The sequence below is a fragment of the Gossypium raimondii genome, chromosome 1, assembly GCF_025698545.1.
Source record: "Gossypium raimondii isolate GPD5lz chromosome 1, ASM2569854v1, whole genome shotgun sequence".
Lineage (NCBI taxonomy): Eukaryota > Viridiplantae > Streptophyta > Magnoliopsida > Malvales > Malvaceae > Gossypium > Gossypium raimondii.
Window position 1 is genome coordinate 3,562,102 of NC_068565.1, and position 25,576 is coordinate 3,587,677.

The 25,576-nt window shown below is 31.2% G+C and overlaps 2 protein-coding genes and 1 pseudogene across 3 annotated transcripts; all 3 read right to left on the reverse strand.

Moving 5' to 3' along the window:
* Positions 1–3,520: 3,520 nt before the first annotated feature.
* LOC105776288 (potassium channel SKOR-like) lies at positions 3,521–4,266 on the reverse strand (annotated as a pseudogene).
* A 4,521-nt stretch (positions 4,267–8,787) lies between these two features.
* Positions 8,788–9,909, reverse strand: LOC105776256 (rust resistance kinase Lr10). The gene has a single exon (XM_012598830.2). It carries the CDS (start codon positions 9,835–9,837, stop codon positions 8,809–8,811), a length of 1,029 nt encoding a protein of 342 aa, XP_012454284.2. The 5' UTR covers positions 9,838–9,909; the 3' UTR covers positions 8,788–8,808.
* Positions 9,910–16,213: 6,304 nt separating this feature from the next.
* On the reverse strand, positions 16,214–20,750 carry LOC105776233 (rust resistance kinase Lr10). 2 transcript variants are annotated; one of them, XM_052629810.1, is made up of 5 exons: positions 19,906–20,750; positions 19,107–19,186; positions 18,972–19,001; positions 17,053–18,192; positions 16,214–16,506 (listed from the first exon to the last, which is right to left on the reverse strand). In XM_052629810.1, the coding sequence occupies exons 1-4, from the start codon at positions 20,688–20,690 to the stop codon at positions 17,054–17,056; spliced, it is 2,034 nt and encodes a 677-aa protein (XP_052485770.1). In that variant the 5' UTR covers positions 20,691–20,750; the 3' UTR covers positions 16,214–16,506; position 17,053. The 2 variants fall into 2 exon arrangements, with proteins under 2 accessions (XP_052485770.1, XP_012454236.2); XM_012598782.2 differs by having other exon boundaries at positions 19,107–19,213; positions 19,906–20,749.
* Positions 20,751–25,576: the final 4,826 nt, after the last annotated feature.

The following is a 25,576-nucleotide window of genomic DNA, read 5'->3' on the forward strand; positions in this document are numbered from 1 at the left end:
GAAGAAGTCATCTTTTTCCCAATTATGCCATGTCATTCTCACTCATATGCCCTAGGTATATATGCCAAAGTTTAGTAATATCATCATCTGACAAGGAAGAGGATGCGACAGCTGTATCACCAGTAACAATAAAACTTTGCAAAACATATAACTTTGCAGTTTTTCTCTGCCATTTCATTACAACGAGGGAACCTTTGGAAATCTTTAAAAACTCCACTTTCAGTTGTGTATTTGTACCCTTTTGAATCAAATGCACTCAACGAAATTAACTTTCTCTTCAATTTTGGAACATGTCGTACGTCACTAAGTGTCTGACAAGTCCATCAAACATCTTAACTTTAATTGCTCCAACACCTACAATTCTACATGAAGCATTATTTCCCATCAAAACAACACCTTCAAACACTGTTTCGTAAGTTGTAAACCAATCCTGATTGGGACTCATGTAGAAGGTGTAGCCCGAATCAATGACTCACTCCTCGCTCACTTTAGAATTGTAGATAGAAACGACTAAAAGTTCACCATCGCTGTAGTCTTCTACAACATCAATTTTACCAAAATTTTCTGGTTGTTTTCCATTTTGATTCGCAACCTCCCTTTTGATATTGTTTTGTAGCTTATAGCACTCAGATTTAATGTGCCCTTTCTTCTTGCAGAAGTTACAAGATTTACCTCTGTTTGAAGACTTTGATCTACCTTTAGATTTACCGTGAGGATTCCATTCTTGTGTCGTTCCATGATCATTATCAACATTCCGATCTTATCTTCTATGAACAATGTAACCCTCTCACTGAGAGTTAGTTTTAACTACAAGATGTTTCATCTTATCATATAAGGTTAAAGAATCATAAACCTCATCAATTGTGAGAGACTCAAGGCTATATAAAATGGCATCTCTAAAGGTTGAATAAAACGGGGACAACAAACAAAGTAGAATCAACTCTAGATCTTCCTTATCATACTGAACCTCCATGGCTTCCAAGTTTGAGAGAATTTCTTTAAACATTGTTAAGTGTTCGTGCACAGACGCACCTTCCTCCAAACGATGAGCATAAAAACGCTGCTTCATATGCAGCTTGCTAGTTAGAGTTTTTGACATAAATATTTGTTCCGACCTCTTTCATAATCTAGCGGTGGTATTCTCCTTTATCACATCCTGTAAAATTTCATTAGACAAGTGCAGATGTAACTGTGTTAACACGTTTCGATCCTTGCGGTTCTTCTCTTCCACCGTCAATGTTGAAGGCATCTTATCTATCCCTAGCAGGGTTTCCTCTAAGTCTATCTGTGCAAGAACTACCTGCATCTTTATCTACCACAACGCGAATCTGGTTTTGCGATCCAACAGCGAAATTTCATACTTCAAATACGCCATTACCGTGATTGAGATGAACAAATCGAAAGCTCTGATACCAATTTGTGAAAATAGAATGTCGATAATGATAATATATCACAAAGAAAAGAGAAATAAAAATAAAGAACACACAGATTTTTACGTGGAAACCCTTTCGAAAAAAACCACGGGCAGGTGAGAAGAAAATTCACTATGTAGAATTCGAATGATTTACAAGAGGAGTTTCGACTATATCTATTTATAGGTTGAAAAAACCCTAATTCTAATCAAAGTCAAATATATTATGCTAATAAATGGTAAATATATTATACTCATAAATATTAAATCTTCTAGAAAGAAGATATATTTTGTTTAACTTGACTTGCAAGCAATCTCTTAGAATTTGGGTCACAAAATAACATTTTTAACCATACTGAAAACCATTTTTAATCAAATATAAGTACTTAATATTTAATTAAATTAAAAGAAAAGAGATCAATTCTAAAATTATGTATGGACTTTGATTTAATTTGCAATTGTATATATAAATTTTAATTTGGTGTAATTATACACGTGTAACTCTAATTGTGGTTCAAATATATACTTGAAACTTTAATTTTAATTTAACCATAAACATTTAAAGAAATAAAACATCAATTTATTTTTATATTGAATAAATATAATTATTTAAGTGTGCAATATATAAATATAAAATGATGTTATATCAATAATTGTGTTAATAATTTATAAGAATTGGATCATATCAAAATTTCATATATAAAATTATTAAAATTTATATATAGAATTGTACATTAAACCCAGTGCATGTATACATAATTAATAGATTGTACATAGGAAGTAAGTTTTGCTTAGTGTAATATAACTGTCATTCAAGATTACGCATTCATTTCAGACAAAGCACACCATTTGAAATTCAAGTTTTGATTCAGATTCTTTCTTTTCTTTTTTTAATAAAATCTCTATGAAAGTTTTTATTTCTTTAATTCCTTAACGGTAGTGATTTTAGGTTATGGAGAAAAGGAGTGAAAAGTTGTGATTTTTGTGGAAGTGGGTATTTTTCTGTTTTAATAGTTTTAGAAATGGGTTTGATGGAGATTTCAATAATGCTTCATGTTGGATTAGTTTTGTTGCTGCTTTGGATGCTTTCTCAATTCAATCTTTGCCATCCACTTGCTTATTTCCTGTCTCTCGTCTACCTCTATTTGGTAATTCATTCATCTTCTACTAAGAATAAAAATTGAATCTTTTTTTCTTTATTTTTGAACTTGGATTGAACTTTTTTGTATTGTTTTTGTTACAAAAATTCCTTTTATTTCTTTGTTCATCAAAGGTTCATGAAATGTATGTGACGAGATTGAGGAAGAAATTGGAGTTGGAGGAAATGCACAAAGAAACTAGACATGTCAACAACAAAACAATAATGCCAACTGTAATGGGCCAATTTTGGCCTAGACCTAATAAACCAAATTAAAATAAAAAAATAGAAATCCAATTTTAAATGTCCATTTACATTGGGCCAGCAAGGCCCAAATCATAACCCAAACCAACATTAGCCCAATACCCAATTACAAACCCAAGCCCAAAACAAAACTAAAAATTAAAAACCCCTAGGCTGCAAGCCTTAGCCGCCGCCTCCAACTACCTTCAGCCAAACCGACTGCCGCCACTCCCCACGCGCAGCAGTCACGCACAACCTCCCCCACGTACACCTCGCCTCCAGCTAACCTGCGCAACAAATGGCAAAACAGACGCAAAAAAATTGCGAAAATTACAAACAGAAAAGTAGCGAGGCAACAACAATCGCAAATAACAGAATGTAAATAGCTTTTTGATTTTATTTTATTCGGCTATATAAAGCCTAATAAGAACTGAAATCGAGCAGAGAATTTGGAGGAAGAAAGAGAGGAGAAAACAGATAACAAAATTCTTCTGTAATTCGATAACCTCCTTCCCATGCAGCACTTGCATATTTCAAGCAAAAGAAAACATAACAAACAGTAACTAATACTCACCAAAACGCACCGTCCAATTAACAACTAAAACTCACCGTTTAACTAATACCCAAAACTCCCCGTTTTCAGTAACTAAATCAATTTTAGCTAATTCTTTTTCCTGCTATTATTCTATCCCGTAACAATACTCCCTCCCACAAACACATCCTTGACCTCAAGGATGAAGATGAGGAAATTTGGACTGAATAGCAGATAAAGGCTCCCATGTTGCATCTTCCAGTAACTTGATCAAATTCTTGTTGCCACACATCTGGGCTTCATCAAGTGGAGTGTTTCCCCATCTGTCTTTGGAAAAAAAACACTAGCCCCAGCCTCTACCAAAAGCTTTACCATGATATATAAGCCTTCAGAGGCAGCTACATGAAGGGGGGTTCAATGGTCGTAATCTCTAGAGTTAGGATCAACTCCATTAGACAAAAGCCTTCTCAAAAAGTTTGAGTCCCCCTTTGCCACTGCCGTACACAGATAACTACCAGTATCATCTATGTTTAAGGAAGCTCCTTCTTTAATTCGTAAAGCAGCAAGATTGTCGTGACCATTTTTTATTGATTCTAGCAAGGGTGTATTTCTGAACTTATCTTTAAGATTGATATCTACCGAGTGTCGAATAAGAAAACTTGTAATATCTTCATATCCTTTCGATGCAGTAAGATGCGAGGGAGATTTTCCATCACAATCGGTTTTGTTAGGATCAGCTCCCACTCGTATCAAAATTTTGAGCTGATAAAAATCTCCATTATATGCAACACCATTCACCCTCAAAGCTAGCTCAGCTTCTTGTCTTCCGATGTGAAATGAAATGTTCGATTCCAGTTGCTTAACTCAGAGATTGGATTCTTTTCCCTCCAACACACCATGACAAACAAAATAGAGTTGATCCACAACATTTCCCTGTTCCATTATTACTTCTCCTGAGAGAAAAAATTCTTCATGGAGTCTAATAACAATCTGATTAATAAAATCTAAAGAGCATTCCTTGAAAAGAGATGCATTTTCAATGTATGGCAGGTATTAAGATTGGGAAATCTTAGCTCTGATAGAGATGGGAACATCCTGAAGAACGACAGCCTCAGTTCATGTGCTTTCGTACTGTAAACGCAAGTGGCCTTTGATCTGATTGCGGTGATCCCTTTCAAGTTTATTTCTATTCATATACTTAATAACATCTGCCATTTTATCTCTGAACTTCTCTTTCTTGGATCCTTTTACGATTAATGCTGTCATGTTACCAATGAGATAGGCACCAAGAATCATGTCAAAGGAGACATATATCATAATGAATATCATTTCCCTCATATTGACTGCATGTATGTCTTCATATTCCATGTCAAATGCCAGAGCAGCATTTCCCGCAACTGTATGGCCATGGTCCCCAGAAAGTCCAGATGCAATAAAAATACCCTGCTATTGTGCCCTTTGAAGCTCTTGCTCTAGTTCTGTAAGCCTGAGTCGACTACTCTCAAGCTGCTGGACATAGGTTTTTTTCCTCAATCTACTATTCCTTGCAGCTTCTCGATTCTGAGCAAGCCTGCGAAGTGTCTTTTGATCATTACTTTTTGACTTGGATTGATCTATCGTTTTCACCATTACAGCTCCATGTTGAACTCCATGAAGCTGGTTTTTATGGTTAGTGTCAACATCAGTCGAAGTGTCAGTCTGTTGGCTATAATCGGCAAGGCCAGAGTCAGCCCAGTTCTTAATTTGGCCATTTCCCAAGAAGGCACCCAATGTTGCACCCTTCTGGTACATGAATTGCCCTGTATCTAAACACCCCATTCCACTTGAAACTGTCGCTGTTGCACCAATGCTCGTGTTCAAGGCACCATAGTGCAAGGTATTAGCAACAACACCAACATTGTTGGATTTTAAACTAGAAATGGAGCCTTCTTGTTTCAAGTTGACCAGCTCCCTTATCGAATCCCAAAACGGCTTACATCCAAAACGATCTTGAAGGCTCTTTATATACGTCGGCCAAGACGGCATTTGCAAGCCTCCATTCCTCTGAGAATAGAAATGATGCCATTCTAACGCTTTGCCTTCTAAGTTCAACATCACCATGCGGACCTTACTCACTTCAGGTATGCCTTCCGCTTCAAAATACTATTCCAATTTGGTCCACCATACTCGAAAATCATTTCCATCGAACTTAGGACACTCTAATCGACTGGTTTTAGTAAAAACTCCTACTTCATAAGAAGGATCTCGCACATGCACACTACCTCCATCCGTGACAAAGGGTTCCGTCTGTCCTTGTGGTAAGTTAATGGTTTTAGGTAAGAACCCAGGAGGAGCTCCCAAAACCCTCTTTCCTTTAACAACTGCAGCATTTACCGATGAACCAGTTGGTGGTGGCCCGAAATACTGAACCAACAACGACTGTAAGTCACCTCGAAACTTCGTTTTGAACTCCTGTAGTCGAGATTCCATCTTGGCCTCCAGATGCGCGATTTCCTCTTGGATTTTTGAGATTTCCTGCTACATATTGCCCACCTCTTTCTGCAACCTCGTAGAAACACCATCGCCGGCCATCAAAAGGGATCGTGAAAGCTCTGATACCTTTGATAAGAACTAAAATCGAGCAGAGAGTTTGAAGGAAGAAAAGAGAGAAAAGGAAGAAAGAGAGGAGAAAACAGATAACAAAATTCTTCTGTAATTCGATAACCTCCTTCCCATGCAGCACTTGCATATTTCAAGCAAAAGAAAACATAACAAACAGTAACTAATACTCACCAAAACGCACCGTCTAATTAACAACTAAAACTCACCGTTTAACTAATACCCAAAACTCCCCGTTTTCAGTAACTAAATCAATTTTAGCTAATTCTTTTTCCTGCTCTTATTCTATCCTGTAACAAAGCCATTACAGAGATTGTAAATGAGGGGACGGGAAATAAAAAAGAGTTCAGTCATTCAAACAAAAAATAACCAAACAGATCGAAGAAAAAAAAAACAAACGTGCAAAGGTCCTCTTTATTTTCTTTTTTTTCCTCTCCTTATTTTTCCGTTTTTGAAACTGTTTATACATACAAATATTTCTTTTTTTAAAATTGTTTATACATGCAAAGGTATTTCAAAAGTGCATGAAAAGAAAAAACTTACCCCTTCTCTTTGATTTCACAAAAAAAGCCGACTTTTGACATTCAGGCCACCATAAATGGCGGCACCGACGCCGGCAATTGGTGGCCAGCACGGCGGCGACTAGCCGGGCCGACAACCGGAGAAGGGGATGGTTTAAAGAATGGGAGAGAGCTTCTCGAGTTTTTTTTTTTGAAACAAGAGACTAAATGATTATTTTTGGAAAAATTCTGAGTTAAATAGGCATTCAAAACGACGCCGTTTTGACTTGACCCGCGCGCGACCCGACCCGTTCCAGGGGGAATCCGCGTGTTTTTGCCTTTTGGGATATTTTGCTTCTAGTCCTTCCGCCTTGTTGAGTTGTTTTAATCTAGTCCTGATTTCACCTTTTTACTTCTTTTAATTTTACCCCACGAATTTCGTTTTGTTACATGACAGTTCATTGTGAAATTGCGCGCATAAGGACCAGGGATAGTTTCCCTTTCGGACCCCATTGTTTTACCGTGTTGTATTTTTTATCCTTGTCAGCCTTTTTTATCATTTACAATTTATAGCCTTTGATTTCACTTAAACTTTAATTAAATCCCTTACTTATTTAATTTAGCTTTGTACTGTTTTATCTTATTATTATTTTATTACTTATTTCGTTATCAGCAATTCAGCATTGCGTTTTATTTTAAAATTTACATTACTCATATTAGTTTTATATATTGATTTATTTATTATTCTTTATTTTTTAAACACTTAAATTTAATATTATTTTTTACTTTTTTATATTTATGTACTTCTTAAATACCTAAATGAAGTATTGTTTATATCTGCTGTATTGGTTTTATTCATCTATTTATTTATCATTCTTACTTCTAAAGTACTTACGTTTTATGTCATGTATATTCATTTTATTTATTTGCTTGTTTATTTATTATTCTTGTGCTTTTTCAAATATTTAGATTTAATATTATTTTCACTCCCTTTTCATTAGGCACCCTTTGTCTTTATTTTTATTTTTACTTTCGAGTTACTTTGTCGTTAATGGCATAAATTAATTTTCTTATTATTGCTATTTCATATTATTATTACTATAGTATTTACCCATTTATTTGTTATTTATCGTTCTAATATATTTGTTCTCCTCATATAATCTTTTTAGATAAAAAGAAAAATTTAAATCGAAACAATGTTCATTGTTTTTGGAATTAGAAAGGTCGTACCCTAATTTACGGGGTTTCGATTTTCTTGATAAATCCACATACACGAATCTTTTCAAACATAAGTTTTTAAGAGATCTCGGGAATTAATAAAATATCGCGTTTTAACTTAGGAGACATGATTTCTTTTCCAAACCCAAGATAATCGAATCAAATATCTGTAAAAAAAATAAACTTTTCGGTATTCATTTCTCATATTGGGAATTCAAGACATTGTGTCCTAACTTACGAGACATAATTTTTTTCTCGATTAACGTAAAATATGCCCTGTTCTCGAAAAAGGTTTCATTTTAACAAGGGATCGTATTTTAAAATCTTTTCCAAAATTTCAACTTTCGACACTAAGACACTAATTAATCAACTAGGTACCAATTTTCGGCGTTACGAGGGTGCTAACCCTTCCTTGTACGTAACTGACTCCCAAACCTGTCTTTCTTAATTTCGTAGACCAAAAAGCGTTTTAATATATCAAATTAAAATAACCACTATTCGAGGTGGCCTGATCACACCTCATTAATAAGGATTGGTGGTCACTCCCATACTCATTTTTTTATTTTTTGTCAAAATCTAAATCGATCCCGTTTTACAAAAAATGGTGTCAACACCAACATTCTCAAACGCAACAACAAAAATGTTTTCAAAAAGGAAATAGACATCACACTTAGAGTATAGAAACACTTGGATTGTAACCATGAAAAACGAAATAAGATATCCAACATCCTCATCACATTGGGTTTCCCTCTGATTCATTAGTAGCCTCTGCAATGCAATAACACGATTAAAAGTTATTGTAGCAATAACTTTTATAAATATTAAAAAATTAACTTCCAAACACATTGATCACGTCTAAATCTAATCTAAGTCAAGGTTGGTCTAAACATGAAAATTCTAACCAACTCATCTCAATTCAATTCAACTAAACCTAAACTAAATTGACACAAAAATCTATTTATATAATTTACTTTTAACTTATATATAATTTTAGTTATGATTTAAATTTATACATTTAATATTGAACAAATAGTCAAATTAAAGAAAATTGGTAATTATGAACAATAACTTAACACATAGGTAATTAATGAAAATAATATAATATATATACGTAGGCAAAATAATATAAAGCTAAAAAGTGAGATAATGAAGTAAAATGTTTCTAACCTTATGCAATATTTGAACTCGCTATAGTAACACTATCCAATGGTGTACTTGGCTCATCATTAGAGTTCTCATCAAGAGGAAGTTGATGGAATGGTTTAGGAGGCATCTCAAGGAGTTCAACATTAGATTCAAGCATCTTCAACACTTTATTCATTGAAGGACGATCAGAAGGCAATAATTGTATACACCAAAAGGCAGTTATTATCATCTTCTTCACCATTACTTTTTCATCGTCAGAAACATCTCCTAGCTCTATGTCCTCTCCTTGATCTAATCGGTCATAAATCCAAGATGGAAAATAGATCTGACTAGTGTGGTCAGCAAATGCATTCACATTCTTTCTCCTTCCTACCATTTCCATCAGTAACATTCCAAAACTATAAACATCGGCTTTGTATGAGATGCCTCCAAGATTTTTGTAAACCAATTCAGGAGCAATATATCCTATCGTTCCTCGTGCCGCAGTGAGAGAGACAATGCTATCATCTACTGAATACAATTTAGCAAGACCAAAATCGGAAACTTTTGGGTTAAAATGCTCATCAAGAAGAATATTGTGTGGCTTGATATCAAAATGTAGAATTTGCATGTCACATCCTTGATGCAAGTAATGAATTCCTTGAGCTACCCCAAGCACAATATCAAACATTTTTTTCCAGCTCAAAGTATTCTTATTTTCTTCGGTAAATATGATTTTATCTAAAGATCCATTAGGCATGAAGTCATATACTAGAGCTTGCTTTGATCCCTCCACACAAAATCCAATAAGTTTTGCCACATTAGCATGATGAATTCTTCCAATAGAAGCAACTTCATTTATGAAATCTTGACCATTACCCTTTGATTTGCCCAACAATTTTATTGCCACGTGATGTCCACTACGAAGTTTTCCTTTAAATACTGATCCATAATCCCCTTCACCTAATTTATCGTTAAAATTTTTTGTCATTTTTTTAATTTCTCTATAGGAATACCTTATGGGAACAAAATTATTTTGACTTTGAAGGAACTCTTCAATCATACCATCCATAGATAAGTGTCTTCTTCTCCATTTGCAAATAATAAGAGCAAGCAAACAAATGATCCCAGGCAGCGACCTCAATAAAATAACTCCAACTTTAAAAAACACAATGTAAGTCGTCAGTAGTTGTGAAATTAATCAAATAATATATAACTTACATTCTGAAAAAAAGGTATATACTGTGATAGTTTGATGCTCTTTTATAATTAACTAGTACTTGAAAGAGTGTCATATTTCACTACTTTATGGAGTTAATTTAGAAATAGCAGTTAAGACTATTAAATAACATAGTTGATACCTTGTGTTTACTCTTCTATACCAAAAATGAAAAACTTTGAAGGGCCATTCAGAACCCAAGCAAAATAAATCTGAATTATATGTTATGTTTTTGTCAATAGCAGCTACACCTCAACAAATTCAAACTCAGAACTTTGCACACAAAGGAGTAAATCATGCAAAGTGAAGACCAATTATTCTACCCTCACACATTCGAATATATTTGACTGGTCGGGTCATGAAATTCACCCAAATCAACACATTCATAACCCCACCTAATTAGCAAATTGCAAAGAAAGAAAATGAATCTGAACCATGAATTTTCATAAATGATAAAAAGATGCAAGAGAACCCCCGCAAAAAAAAAAAAAGAAAAAGAAATGATAAATTCAACAACTAACTTAGTTGAATGTTTTAGCAATATGAATATTCACCGAAGTTAGAACCTGTGAAAGTTCTGTAGATTGTATTCTACTTGACAAAAGAAAATCCATTCATACAAGAGAAGAAGATTGTATTCTACATCCCAACTCCTTAAAGAGTTCTGTAGATTTTTTAGTTTTGCAGTGAAATTAAATATAAACTTGTATAATATGATAGGCTCGTCGGTTTTTTGTTTTTTTCCAGAGTATTGTTTATTGTTGTTTCTCTACCAAATCTAAATTTGTATCTGAAATTAAAGTACCTGTTATTCCAAAAACATCCCAATAGTCTCCTGTAAAAGAAAAGCACGAATAAAAACAAAATATAATTATTTCGACAACGGAATGAAGTAATAAATCCAAAGCATTACTAATCAATTTTGGGTATAGCATACCGATATGTGCAAGGCTGTTCATATAGCTTGTGAAGAGGTCTCCCAATCCTGACAATCTGGATTATATATTCAACAAATCAAACTAAAATTAATAAAGGAAAATAGGTGTAAAAAAATCAATTGAATTTGAAGCAAAACTCTGTATTTTGTTTTGTGGTATATCTTATTCTAAATATTCCTTTTTTTCAGCCAATAAATTTTATTAAAACCGCAAGAGGAAACTGACCAAAAGGCCATTCATACACACCTAAATCACCAATAACTCGACAACAAGTATGAAAGTTAGAATCCCAAGAAACATAAGAAAACAAATGAACAAGTCAGCATAGAAGAAAACTCCACCCAAAACCCAACATTGAAGAAGAAACAAATCGCATCATCTATCCCATATTTTTAACCAACCTTATTCTAAAAAACATTATACTAATTATTTACATAATTTTTTTGTTTGTAAAAAGTATGCAGCATCTTTTACGGTATAATAATTTTACATAACCAAAGTTATTTTATATGATGAAAGGTGAGACAAATTTTATTCAAATTAACTAATCCAAAAATATATATTATAGCATTAAAGGATGTAACAGTGAATCATATTCAAACATAATATTATGTTTTTTTAATCATGCTGTTGTTTATATTAAGCACTTTTAAAACATTTTTTCTTTTATTTATCCTTCTGAAAAGAAACTTAAATTTTAAAAATCTGGATTATATATTCAACAAATCAAAGCAAAATTAATAAAGGGTGTAAAGAAAAATTCCAAATTTGTTTACACAAATCAATGGAAGGTAATTTAAAACATTATATCATGTTTTGTGGTGTATACTCATTGAAGGGCGATCAGAAGGTAGTAATTGTATACACCAAAAAGCAATTATTATCATCTTCTTTACCATTACTTTTTCATCGTCAGAAATACCTCCGAACTCCAAGTCCTCTCCTTGATCCAATTGGTCATAAATCCAAGATGGAAAATATATTTGACTAGTGTGGTCAGCAAATGCATTCACATTCTTTCTCCTTCCAACTATTTCCATCAATACATTCCAAAACTATAAACATCGGCTTTGTATGAGATGCCTCAATGTAAAGCGATGATTTTATAGGTTTCGTGCAATTCATAACATAAATAATGCTAACCTCTAACCTTCTATCATAATAATTACCATAAGGATAAATATAAGAATAAGAAAAGAATCTACAAAAGTAACTAAGAGGAAGGGAGTTGCAATCATCCGTGTCCAACAATCAACCCCTCCCAGAGTAGGCTGTCGAGGAGCCTCCTGCACATCATAAATAGCACGAGTTGTACGCCCCAAAGCATTTGCCAAGGACCATCAAGATGAAGGTCAATAACATTTGTGTAAATTTGGAGTGCTACCTTACAGCCAAAACTAACAGAATAGTGACTGTTTGGATTGAAATGCCAATTATGAGTCAGTTCGGAGTCGGATACAAGCAAAGTAGCATTCGAAGCATCCGTTGCGCATCATAGGAGATAGAAGACCGTGAGTTACATGATTTCATTTTGAGTATTGAAAATTGAAAATAGGATAAGTACCAACCACTAATATATTATCAGCAAAATCTCCCAATTGAAAGAACAATAGATGCATCTATACTATGTTTAAAAGTTTAATAGAGTTTATGGTTATCTATCAATGAGGTATCAACTCAATTGTAAAATCATTAAAATCTTATTATTTTTAAAAACAAAAAATATTATATTGAGAGTATTTTTATTTTTTATTAAACTTTATAAAAATACATCAATTTAATAGAATTTGAACCCAAAACATCATAATCCTTGTACAGACCCAATTTCTGCCCGGCCCACTAACAAAAAGAACCCAAAACCCACAAACCCAATAACCCACCTAAACACTAACCCATACCAGCAGACCCAATTACAAGGCCCAGTGGCCCAAAATTTTAAAATCATTTCAGAAACCCTAATCCCCCTAACCCTAGCCGCCTCTTCTGATCTTTCTGCTACTACTGCCGCCATCACCTACCCTCTGCCACCGCCACTGTTTCGCCCACTTGCACCACCTGCTCCACCTGCAAAACAAAGGAGAACACGCAAGCAAAGAAGGACAAAACAGTAGAAACAATAATAAAATAAATTGTGTAAAAATGGCTATATAAAGGCCATTCAAACGAATTGTAAGGGGTTCGGCCCCTCTTTCACTATTTCAAGAAATAAAAAGGGCAAAGAAAACGGATTCAAGAAATTTTTCTTTTGGTATAAACTCTATTTTCTTTTATTTATATTTTTCTCTTTATTTTTCTTCCATCCGAAACTGTTTGATTCTTTATTCTTATTTTTATTTTTCTTTTATTTTTAAAAACATATATGGCCAAGTTCGTCGGATTCTGGGCAGTGCTGGAGAGGGGGAGAGGATATTTTTGAGAAGAAGAGTTTTTTTTTTTTTAATGAAAGCTGAAAATGATTTTTTTGGGGGAAACCTTGACTTTTATAGGCCCCCCAAAACGACGTCGTTTTGGGCAAGCCTCTTAGGTACCAAAACGGCGCCGTTTTAAGGCCGGCCCGAAAACCGACCCGACCCGCCTGAAGGATCCGCGTGTTTTCGACGGAAGGGATAATTGCGTTTTCAGGCCTTCCGCTTTTAAATAATTTTGCAATCAAGTTCTTTCCTTTTTTTAAAATTCGCCCTATATTTTATTTTCATTCACAATCTGGTCCACTTTGAAATGCAGTGTTTTGGAGGGTGGGGATTATTTCCATTTTGGTCCCCCTCTTTCCGCGCGTGTCACAATTTAGTCTTTTCAGTCTTTTTTTATTTGAAATTCGCTCAGTATTTTTATTTTTACTTCGATTTAGTCCCTTTTTTAGTAGTATTATTATTATTATTATTAATTATTGCTAGTTTTATTTTCCTTAAACCTATTCGTCACTGCTTTGATTAGTATGTTAACTTGTTTCATTATTATTATAGCTTTCTTTTTTATAATATATGTACATGTACCTATGAATATTTTTTATATATATATGCATACATAATTATATACATATATATACCTTATAATATTAATGCGTACATACTTTTATTTATTAAATATTTTTATACTCTATATTTTTATACACTTGTATATATACAAACATCTATGTTTCAATTCATATAAATATATGTACGTATACATAGTTATGTGCTTTATGTACCTATTATAATTTGTTTACATGTTTATATATATCTATACATATATTTTTATATTTCGTGATAGTTATATGTACACATATACATGTAAATACTTATATTTTATGCCTCATAATATATATTTTCATATTTTCATATTTTATGATTTTCATCTATTTTCCTTTATTGTTATTGTAATTTTCATGTGTATTTGTTTATTTATTTATATGTCTATTTTTTATGTTTTAGTTTTTTTTTTATTTGTTATGATATATGCACAATTAATTTAGTTTATTATTTGTTTTGTTTTGTTTTATTCACACAATCATGTTCAATATTCCATTATGCATATAAATATCATATTTCAAAAGGAAAATATTTCTAAATGAGGCAATGTTTTGCGTTTGGAAGTTCGAGAAAACATGTCCTAAGGTGCTGGGTGTCGATTTTTCTCGTTCAACCAAATAGCTTAATATCCTTTTAAATTTTTAAAATAAGGCAATGTTTTGCGTTTGGAAATTCGAGAAAACATGCCCTAAGGTCTTTGGGTGTTGATTTTCTCGTTCAACCAAATGGCTTAATATCCTTTTAAAATTTTTAAAATAAGGCAATGTTTTACGTTTGGAAATTCGAAAAAACATGCCCTAAGGTGCTGGGTGTCGATTTTTCTCGTTCAACCAAATAGCTAAACATCCTCTTGAATTTAAATTCATGCCATTCGAGTTTTTAGGATCGTATTTTAAATTTTTTTGAAGTTTTCAGTTTTTTGACACTAAGACATTAAGTAATCAACTAGGTACCAATTTTGGGCGTATCGAGGGTGCTAATCCTTCCTCGTGCGTAATCGACTCCCGAACCCGTTTTTCTGAATTTCGTGGACCAAACTTGTTGTTTTAATAAAATCAAATCGTTTATTAAAAACAACCACTTTTTGAGGTGATCCGATCACACCTCATCAAAAAGGATCGGTGGCGACTCCCGTTTTCGTTCTCATTTTTCAAAACCCAAGTCGACCCCATTTTCCATCCAAAAAAATGGTGTCAACAATCCTTATTACCTAAATTTTACCATACCAAACAAAGCCACATTTAGCTTTTGTATCATTTTTTAAATAATCTAATATATCTTTATTTAATAAGTAATAATCCCATATGCATTAGAGAGAGTATTAAGTTGAGTTATTAAATTTAGGGTTTGTTATATTCTAACGGGTTATTTTCAATTCCATTGAAATGATTTATAGGTGATAACTTTTACAATTTAATACGATTAATTTTATTATATTACAATGAAAAACAAAAGAAAAAGAAGAATTTAATATGGTTCAAAGTTTTTAAATAAATCTGGACCAGACAAACCTTTACCATTAATCTATTCCAACTTCAGTGAGAACGACCAAGACAATGCAAGTCTCAAGTCCTGTTTGAAACGCAAAAGCATTCAAGTGGTTGGGAGCAGCAAGCCTGATCCCTTTTGTCCTTTTGTGTTATGTAAGTCAATTGTAGAGAACGATTGTTGGAATTTTCTAAAACGTAAGTTAATAGTTAGAACCCTTGAGCAACGCACATTCCACCCCAACCCATGCATAACGTTAGACGAGACTCAATGTCTCATTGTATACATTTTTAATTTTATTCAACAACTACATAAGTATATTTTTAAATGATTTTTAATATAATTACATGTATTTTCATCTATTTTATATGAATTTAAAATATTACAAATTAAATATAATTAATATAAGATATAAGTTCTATTTAATTAAATTCAAATTCAAATTCAAATTTTAAATTATCCAATAATATAAATAGTAGACATAAATTTAAAGAAAAAATTGGGGTTTAGTTGAGAAATTACCTCTCAAATTCAACTAAAATAAATAAAGAGAGTTTAACTGGAAAATTACCTTTCAAATTTAACTGAAATATGAAACATACTCAATAATAAGGGTATCAATTCAAAGGTATAAAGCTACATAAATTCTTAGTTATGTCTTTGAAATATTTTCACAAAGGCATGTGCAAAACTTTTGATTCTAAGCAAATTCATTGTCTCAATATTACTTATTTAAAATCAAATCCACATTTATTTTTAAACAAAATCCAACAATGTATTTGGCTCATCCAACAATTTATTTTTAAATGGCATTTATTTAAAAAGAACCAAATGAGAATTATTATACAACTTTATAAAGTCGATGACACATCCAACATTTAAAGCACAAAGAAACTAGATTGGCCAACAACAAAACAATAATGCCAACATTCTCAAATACCGCAACAAATTTGTTCTAAAAACAAAAGATAGCGCATCGCACTTAGAGCGTAGAAATACTTGAATTCAATCATTGTAACAACGAAAAAGGAAACAAGACATCCAACATCCTCATCACAATGGATTCGCCTCTCACCCGCCAACAACGTCTGCAATGCAATAAAACAAGAAGAGGCTATTGTGGTAGCAACTCTTATAAATATTCCAAAATTAACTTTTAGATGCATCAGGTCTTAATCTAAGGTAAAGGGTTTATCCAAACATGAAAAATCTAACCAACTCAATTCAATTCAACCTAACCTCAACCTATCTATATAGTTTACTTTTAATTTATATATAATTTCTATTATGATTTAAATTTAAATATTTTTAACAAAATTTTAAATACTTAATATTGAACAAATAGTCATATTAATGAAAATTTGTAATTATGATCAATAACTTAACACATAGGTAAAAGTGTTTTTTTTTTACTTAATAATATTATTAGCAATAGTACGTTATTAATTGTATATGAAAATAATGAAGCTTAAAATTAAAATTTAAAGACAATGCCATTGTCAAATTTACTCAAAATTTATTTTTAACTATAGTTATCTATGTACATATGTGACACACATAATAAGATGCTAATATATATAAGGCAAAATATTATAAAGTTAAATGGTGAGATAATAAAGTGAAATGTTTCTAACCTTATGCAATATTTGAACTTGTTATAGTAACAGTATCCAATGATGTACTTGGCTCATCATTAGAGTTCTCACAGCTATGAATCTCCATTGATGTTTCAAGCGGAAGTTGATGGAATGGCTTAGGAGGCATATCAAGGAGTTCAACATCAGATTCAAGCATCTTCAAAACTTTACTCATTGAAGGACGATCAAAAGGCAGTAATTGTATACACCAAAAGGCTGTTATTACCATTTTCTTTACCATTGCTTTTTCATCGTCAGAAACATCTCCCAACTCCAAGTCCTCTCCTTGATCTAATCGGTCATAAATCCAAGATGGAAAATAGATCTGACTAGTGTGGTCAGCAAATGCATTCACATTCTTTCTCCTTCCAACCATTTCCATCAGTAACATTCCAAAACTATAAACATCAGCTTTGTATGAGATGCCTCCAAGATTTTTGTAAACCAATTCTGGAGCAATATATCCTATCGTTCCTCGTGCCGCAGTGAGAGAGACAATGCTATCATCTACTGAATACAATTTAGCAAGACCAAAATCGGAAACTTTTGGATTAAAATTCTCATCAAGAAGAATATTGTGTGGCTTGATATCAAAATGTAGAATTTGCATGTCACATCCTTGATGCAAGTAGTGAATTCCTTGAGCCACCCCAAGCACAATATCAAACATTTTTTTCCAGCCCAAAGTGTTCTTATTTTCTTCTGTAAATATGAGTTTATCTAAAGATCCATTAGACATGAAGTCATATACCAGAGCTTGCTTTGATCCCTCCACACAAAATCCAGTAAGTTTTGCCACATTGGCATGATGAATTCTCCCAATAGAAGCAACTTCATTTATGAAATCTTGGCCATTACCCTTTGATTTGCCCAACAATTTTATTGCCACGTGATGCCCACTACGAAGCTTCCCTTTAAATACTGAGCCATAACCCCCTTCACCTAATTTATCTTTAAAACTTTTAGTCATTTTCTTAATTTCTTTATAGGAATACCTAATGGGAACAAGATTGTTTTGGCTTTGAAGGAACTCTTCGATCATATCATCCATAGATAAATGTCTTCTTCTCCATTTGTATGTAACAAGAGCAAGCAAAAAAATTATCCCAGGCAACGACCTCGATGATATAACTCCAACTTTAAAGAAATACAATGTAACACGTCAGTAATTGTGAAATTAATCAAATAATTTTTAACTTACATTCTCAGAAAAAAGTATATAGTGTGATAGTTTTATGTTAACTAGTATTTGAGATATTTCACTAGTCTATGGACTTAACCGAGAGTAGTCCGAATTATATGTTATGTTTTTGTCATTAGCAGGTATATCTCAACAAATTAAAATTCAGAATTTCAAACACAAAAGGAGTAAATCATGCAAAGTGGATACCAATTCTAACCTCACACATTCCAATAGATTGACAGGGTCATGACATTCGCCCAAATTAACACATTCGTAACCCCATCCAATTAGCAAATTCTAAAGAAAGAACAGGATTCTTAACCATGAAGGATACTCAACTGTTGTCTCTATTAAAAATAAACTTGAGGAAGGACAAATTAAAAATATAATAACCTTCAAATTTCATAAATGAAACAAAATCTAGAACCACCAAAAGATGCAAGAGAACCCCCCAAAAAAAAGATTTGATAAACTCAAGAGCTAACTTTCTTTACTTGACAAAAAAAATATTTTTTCGTATAATAGAGGAAGATTGTTTTCAGCATTCAAACTCCTTAAAGAATGCTATAGATTTCTTAGTTTTGCAGTGAAATTAAATATAAACTTGTATACTATGATAGGCTCCTTATTCTTCCCCCCCCCCCCCAAAGAATATTGCTAATATCTTTTCTTAACTAGTGCTAGAATTTGTATCTGAAAAAATGCAAATCTGCAAATCCAAAATTAACAATACCTGTTATTGCCAAACAGAGAATATAAGTTCCTGTAAAAAAACCACGAATAAAAACGAAATATCATTATTTCAAGAGAGCAGCGAAATAGTAAAATCAAAGCACTTCTAAATTCTAATGAATTTTGGGAATCATACTTCTTGGCATAGAATCGTTGATATCGTAGTAGACATGGGGGCCGTGGAAAAGGAAATATACAAAGCTGTCCATATAGTTTCTGAAGGCAAATTTCAAGTTTGACAATCTGGATTATATATTCAACAAATCAAAGTAAAATTAATAAAGGGGTGTAAAGGAAAATTCCAAATTTGTGTAAAAAAATCAATGGAAGGTAATTTAAAACATTATATAATGCTTTGTGGTATATACTCAAAAAAAAAAAAATACAACAATTCTTTACATATGTTTGCTTGTAAAAAGTACGCAACATGTATTACAGTATAAGAGTTTTAGGTAACTAAAATGATTTAATATAATGAAAGGTGAGACAAAATTTATTCAAATTAATTAATCCAAAAGTATATATTATTGCATTAATAGAGTTTTGCCAAAAAATAAACTCATCCTCAATGGTGGAATATTTACGTACTACCAACTAAATTGAAAATTCATCAAAATTTAAAAAGAAAATAAAAGAGAGACATTATGTTCGCAGAATTTAGAAACATTGTGGTTGTAAAAACATAATCAAATATAATTGTCCAAAAGAAGACAAAACAGCAGAGGCAGATACTAAATTAGAAATGCTTTTAGTTCATTTGATTGTTAGATGTTGATCAATTTTAGATGCAAAATCATGATTCTTAATTACCATCATAAAATTTAATTGCGAAAAAAGTAACATAAAATAAAACAAAACAAAAGTAGATGTTATAACTAAAAATTCCAGAATGATGCACACTCAAAATGCAAACTTAAATTATTAAAGAAACTTACATTTCTTTAAACGACGAAACTTTAACTTTATTTTTATAACAACTCTGGTACCTGCACGTATTCCATTTGACCCAAAAACCCTCTAATAGTTTTTTGTAGATATCCAGTGTAGACATGCCTATTATATTATCAATCATAATTGGAACCTCCGCTTCGATAGTGCAAGCTTGATTGATATCAGATAGGTGGGTGTTTCCATTTAAAAAATAGAAATGAGAAGTTGGAAGGGAAGAGGAAGTATTGGATTTGATGGTACAACGAGAAGCCTCAATATAAAGTGATGATTTTATAGGTTTGGAGCAATTCATAACATAAATAATGCTACCCTCTAACCTTCCACCATAATAATTATAATAATTATAACTAGAAGAAGAAGAAGAAGAAAGAAAAAGGGAAACAGATGATTGATCATAATGGTAATGATAAGGAAGTACAGAACTAAGAGGAAGAGAGTTGCAATCATCCGTGTCCAAGCTCGCATCGACCATTCGTATTGTATAATTTTCGTAAATGATTTGTTGGACAGAGAATTTCCCTCCTCTCCCAACCAAAGTGGTGCGATTATTGTTCTCACACTCAAATTCAAAGCCATAATGACCACAGTGGGGAGGTTGGTTTTTTAATCGGAATGGAAAACTGATATTCAAATTCCCACAGAAAGTAGAGCCGCAGTCTTGGTTAATAAGACTCCTAGCAAAACAAACAGCAGGAAATAGAATTACAAATAAAGCAAAAGAGAGCATTAGGTGACGGAACAATGGCAGTTTTGCTTTTAATTTTGGCATGCTAAAATTTTGGGTGAGGAAGAAGAACAATAATGGGGGTTAATGATTAAGTTTCTAACTAAATCAGGGAAATATATAAGAAAACTTGAGTGGAAGAAGAAGCATTAATGAGGACAGAAGACTTTGACTAGTCTTCAGCTTTATTTGGGATGAATATTTTATTTTCAATAAATTGTTTACACCTTTTATTCTTTTATCTTTTTTCTGGGAAGAGCCATGGTTATCACAAGCAAAAGAAAAAGGAATTTTAATATTATTCAAAAAAAAAAAAATTTGGACCATATGCTTGTAGTCGTAGATCAACGTTTATGACCTTAATAAATTCCAATTACAATGAGGAGGACCAAGACAATGCAAGTCTTTAGTCTTCTTTGAAACACAAAAACATTTGTTGCATCTTTTGTAACTATTTGTTGCATCATTCTAAAAAGTAAGTTAATAGTTAGAAGTGTCAAGCAAGGCGACTCAATGCCCAATTGTATAGATTCTTTTTATTTTATTCCACGAATACTTCACTACTTTTCAAATAATTACATGAATTTAAAATAAAACAAATTCAATATAAGATATAATTTCTATTTATTTAAGTTTAAATTCAAAACTAAATTCTATTTCTAAATTTTAATTATCCAAAATTAATTTAAAAACTTAAATTTAAAAATACATTAAGAGACTTCAAATTCCGTTTTATTTTAAATGAAATCGGTTTAGTAAAGAGGTGACTATGGATCAAGTCAAGCCGAATCGAAGTTCAGTTTCAAAAAATTCCAAGTCCTAGAGCCTATTTTTGATCCAACTCACCCAAAAGCTCGTTTTCTATTTGAAAATATTAAAAATATTTTTAATTGATATTTTACATATTTTTATAATTAAATTTAAATTTTAATAAAAATTATTATTTAAATTAAACTATAAAAATATTTATCCAAATCTGACCCAAATCGAATTAGGCCGGGTGGGCGATCCGATCATGACAGGAAAGGAGAAACAAGAAAGACGAAGCCTAAACAGGCAGTAAATTCATTTTAATTCTACATACATTCCATATTATTATTTAGGGATAATATAGTTTTTGACCCTAATCTTGATAGTTAAGTGGACTTTAGTACATATATCTTTTTTGTTCTACTTTGACACTCGAACTTCAAATATTTTGGTTCCTAAACTTGAAAAATATAAAAGTTTTATGATGCAACTCTGTAAGATTGTGTTACATCATCACTTAAAAATTAAAAAAATATATAAATATTTTTAATTAATATCTTATATATCTCTATAATTAAATTTAAATTTAAAAAATATTTTTTATTATTTAAATTCAACTGAGATTAAATCAAAATAAAATGTAAAAATACTTATTCAAATCTGACCCAAATTGAGTTGGGCCGGGCAGGCTACCCAGTCATCTCAAGTCTACTTTAGCACAGGTAAGTAAAGTTGAATCATTAGATTGGGATATATGTGTGCTTCGGGTAAATACTTATTTGGGCTGAATTATTTGGACTTCAATTATGAATTTAATTTTTTACTAATATGTGTGAGAAGCCCATTCTTTTATGAATTTTGGGCCACTTCGGTTTCGTCTTCAGGAATTAAACATTCATAAAAATCTAAAAAAATTTATTAAATTATTATTTATTAATTAAACCAGTTGATTATTCAATCGGTTTGACCACTAGTTCTTGATTCAACTCATTTGATCGGTTCAACTACCCAACTAACAATAATTAAATGAATGATTCAACATCCATAAAAATCTAAAAAAGAATATTAAATCAATTACATATGTTCAATAGCCAAGTTTTTTTTTACTAATTTCAAACAATTTTTTAATTTAATTGATTCAACCATTTTGTTCAAACTAGGGTGTTCGCAAAAGTCTCGACTCTCCTAAAATGGAAAAGTTTTTATTTAAGTCATTTAAAATTTTAAAATTTTAAATTAATAAAGGTAAATTACACTTTGGCCCCATAAAAATATAAAAATTTGATTTAATCCTTTAAAATTATAAATATATAGGCTATTAAAATGATGAAATTATATTTTTGCTTCGTAAAAATTATAATTTAATTTTGACCCCCTTTTTTTTTGATTTCACCCCTAATTCAAACCATTATACTAGTTGGTTCTTAGTCTAATCAATCCAACCAACCAATCCACTACTATTCCAGTAAAATTGGTCATATCATCAAATCTTGATAGAATCCAAATTTAAAGGACCAAAATGGATCTAACTTGAAAGCAGTATTGAAACCTGTCTTTCTTGTTTTCTCCGTCTCTTAAAACCCCCGACCTTCGTTTTTTTTTTTAGTCTTTGAGTTCCTTAGAGAGTTGGTTCATATTTTAGGATATTGTTTCATGCTTTTGGCTTGCGAGTTCTTTGTATTGTAATGGTATTTTTTGTATTAGTGTGAGGAGTATTGTGGTGTTATTTTGCTATCCATTGATTCGTTTTGGGTGAAGGTTTATTTTGAGCCTTTGTGTTTATATGGAATACCTTATCTTCGAGTTCTGGGTTTTCCTTTATATATTTCTATCAGTTCGAAAAAGATGGAATTCTAGATTTGATTTGGAGATAAAATTGTGTTTTATTTTTGTGTACTTTCCTGATTTTTCTAAATAATATTTTTTTCTGCTTCAATCCAACTACAATACTTGCATTATAAACAACTATTTCATTGAATTTCTTTTTATTTTAAAATACTTTTAAACTGTTTTTTCTAGAGATTCTCTAAAATTTTCTATTAAAACTTTATATATTTGGTAAAAGGATTAAGAAAATTCCTGGACTTAGTGATGGATTGCATTTCAACCCTTTTATCGAAAAAAATTGACAAATTAATTTTTACACATTTCAAAACATGTAAATTTGTCGCTCGTTAAAATTTTTCTACATTTTAACCCATTCATCATTTCCTTTGCAGAAAAATAGTTGATATACCATTAGAACATGAGCCTCAAGCATTATAAATGAATAATAATACCTCGGTATATGAAGTAGTTATGTTACATTTGATAGGAATATCAAAGGAAAATTTTCCGTTTATTTTAAAAAGATTTTATTCATTTTCTAATTGTATATATAATTTATATTAATTATTTTTATTTTAAGTCTAATTATTTTAAAACATATTTATGAAATAAATTTTTTGGTGTTATTAATTAAACATCAATTGGAGCATTAATATTGTAAGTCTTCCGTTATTTAATATTTAAATAATATGAAATTGAACATTTAAACGTAAAATATAAAATCATTCTTAATAATTTATAATAAAGGGAATAATAAAACAGATGATTAGATGAAATCAAGAATCAGGTTAAATTCACACCTGAACATGGAAATATTTGTGTCGATATGATTTATAAACAGGGTTTAGCCATGAATACTTTTTTGTGAGAGGCAAAATCAAAATTTTTCTTTTCACTTAAAAACTTAATATTTTAATTTTTCCTTAATTTTGTCCATTCAAACATGTTAAGACTGTTTGGTTTGGTTTGCCTGTCGGTACGTAAGCTTATTCATGCAAAAGTGTGCTTTTATCAATTAAAAAAAACAGCGATAAGGTAAAATGTCAGTTTCTAATAGGGTCTGACTGCAGCATCGACAAACGAGAGCAATAGGATGCTATCCTATTTTCCTCCAATAGCATATTTATTTGTCATTAATAATTAATTTTATTTTAATTGTAATAAAAAGTTAATGACATAATTCATCGTTTACAAACACCATCTTCATATAATGTTTAAATTTTCTTTTAGATCATTTATGATTGTAATTCTTGAACACATATGACATAATGGATGATTATTTGGTATTGCTGATAGTAAAATTTTTAATTTCATATATAGATTTGAAAGTTTGATATATATTTTAAGTTGTATTTAAAAAATAGGATATATGAAAATTTTCAATCTCACTTATTGAGTTAATTAATAATCCATAAAAATATTACTTTGTATGTTTTAATTATTAATTAATTTTAGATATTTGACTTCTATTAATTTAAATGTTTTAATGTTTTTTGAAAAGGTGACTTGTTAAAAAAGTGTGTATTTAATTTTTCATAAAACAAATTATTTGTACATAATCATAAATTGGTATAAGAAGACTGTACAATCAAACCTAAGACATCAAAGCAATTAAGCGGATTGATTGTTAATTTCAAATGTTTAAATTTGATAGTCAATCAATTTAAAGATATAATGAGATGTAATTTTGTAAATTAGATATCTCAATCTTAATATTAAGTGATTGATGACTCTAAGCTACTTAAAAATAAGAAGACAATCAATCTTCACTTTAATTTGTATGACGCAAAGTTCTTAAAACCATTTCAAAGAATGATCAAGAAATAATAGATACAAGATCTAATTAAAACATCAAGTAACAACCCGACCAAAACCCACCAAAGAGATATCCAAAGTCTCAAATCTGGAATTAAATGATACGAGCCAAGGAGGTGACACTCAAAGGTTTGTCTTTCCTAGTGGTCCAATCATTCGAAGTAAGGCACGACAATTAAAATTAAAGATGAATGCTTTTGTCCAAGACTTTATTGCTACAATTTTAATTCATCATATTTGTGACATTGACAAATACGGGAATGCAATTCACTGGACCAATCTTAGAATAGTGAAAGCCCATAAATTGGTGGATTAATCTTTTATCTATCTTATTATTATTATTATTATTTACTTAATTCTCATTGGTTGGGACACATCATTTATGAGTTAAGTAATTTTATTGGTTAGGTTATTATTTATTTATTTTCTTAGATAATTTTAAAGAGTTTTATTAGGATTCAATTACTCTTTAAAGAGTTTTTATTAGGATTCAATTACTTTTGAAAGAGTTTTATTAGGATTCAATTACTCTTGTAATT

Coding starts and splice junctions, on each gene's coding strand:
- LOC105776256 (XM_012598830.2), bottom strand. CDS start 9,837: ATGGATGGTATGATTGAAGAGTTCCTTCAAAGTCAAAATAATTTTGTT.
- LOC105776233 (XM_012598782.2), bottom strand. CDS start 20,690: ATGCCAAAATTAAAAGCAAAACTGCCATTGTTCCGTCACCTAATGCTC. Junction 19,214..19,905: donor GTTTCGTCGTTTAAAGAAAT/GTAAGTTTCTTT, acceptor TATATAATCCAG/ATTGTCAAACTTGAAATTTG. Junction 19,002..19,106: donor CAACGATTCTATGCCAAGAA/GTATGATTCCCA, acceptor GTTTTTTTACAG/GAACTTATATTCTCTGTTTG.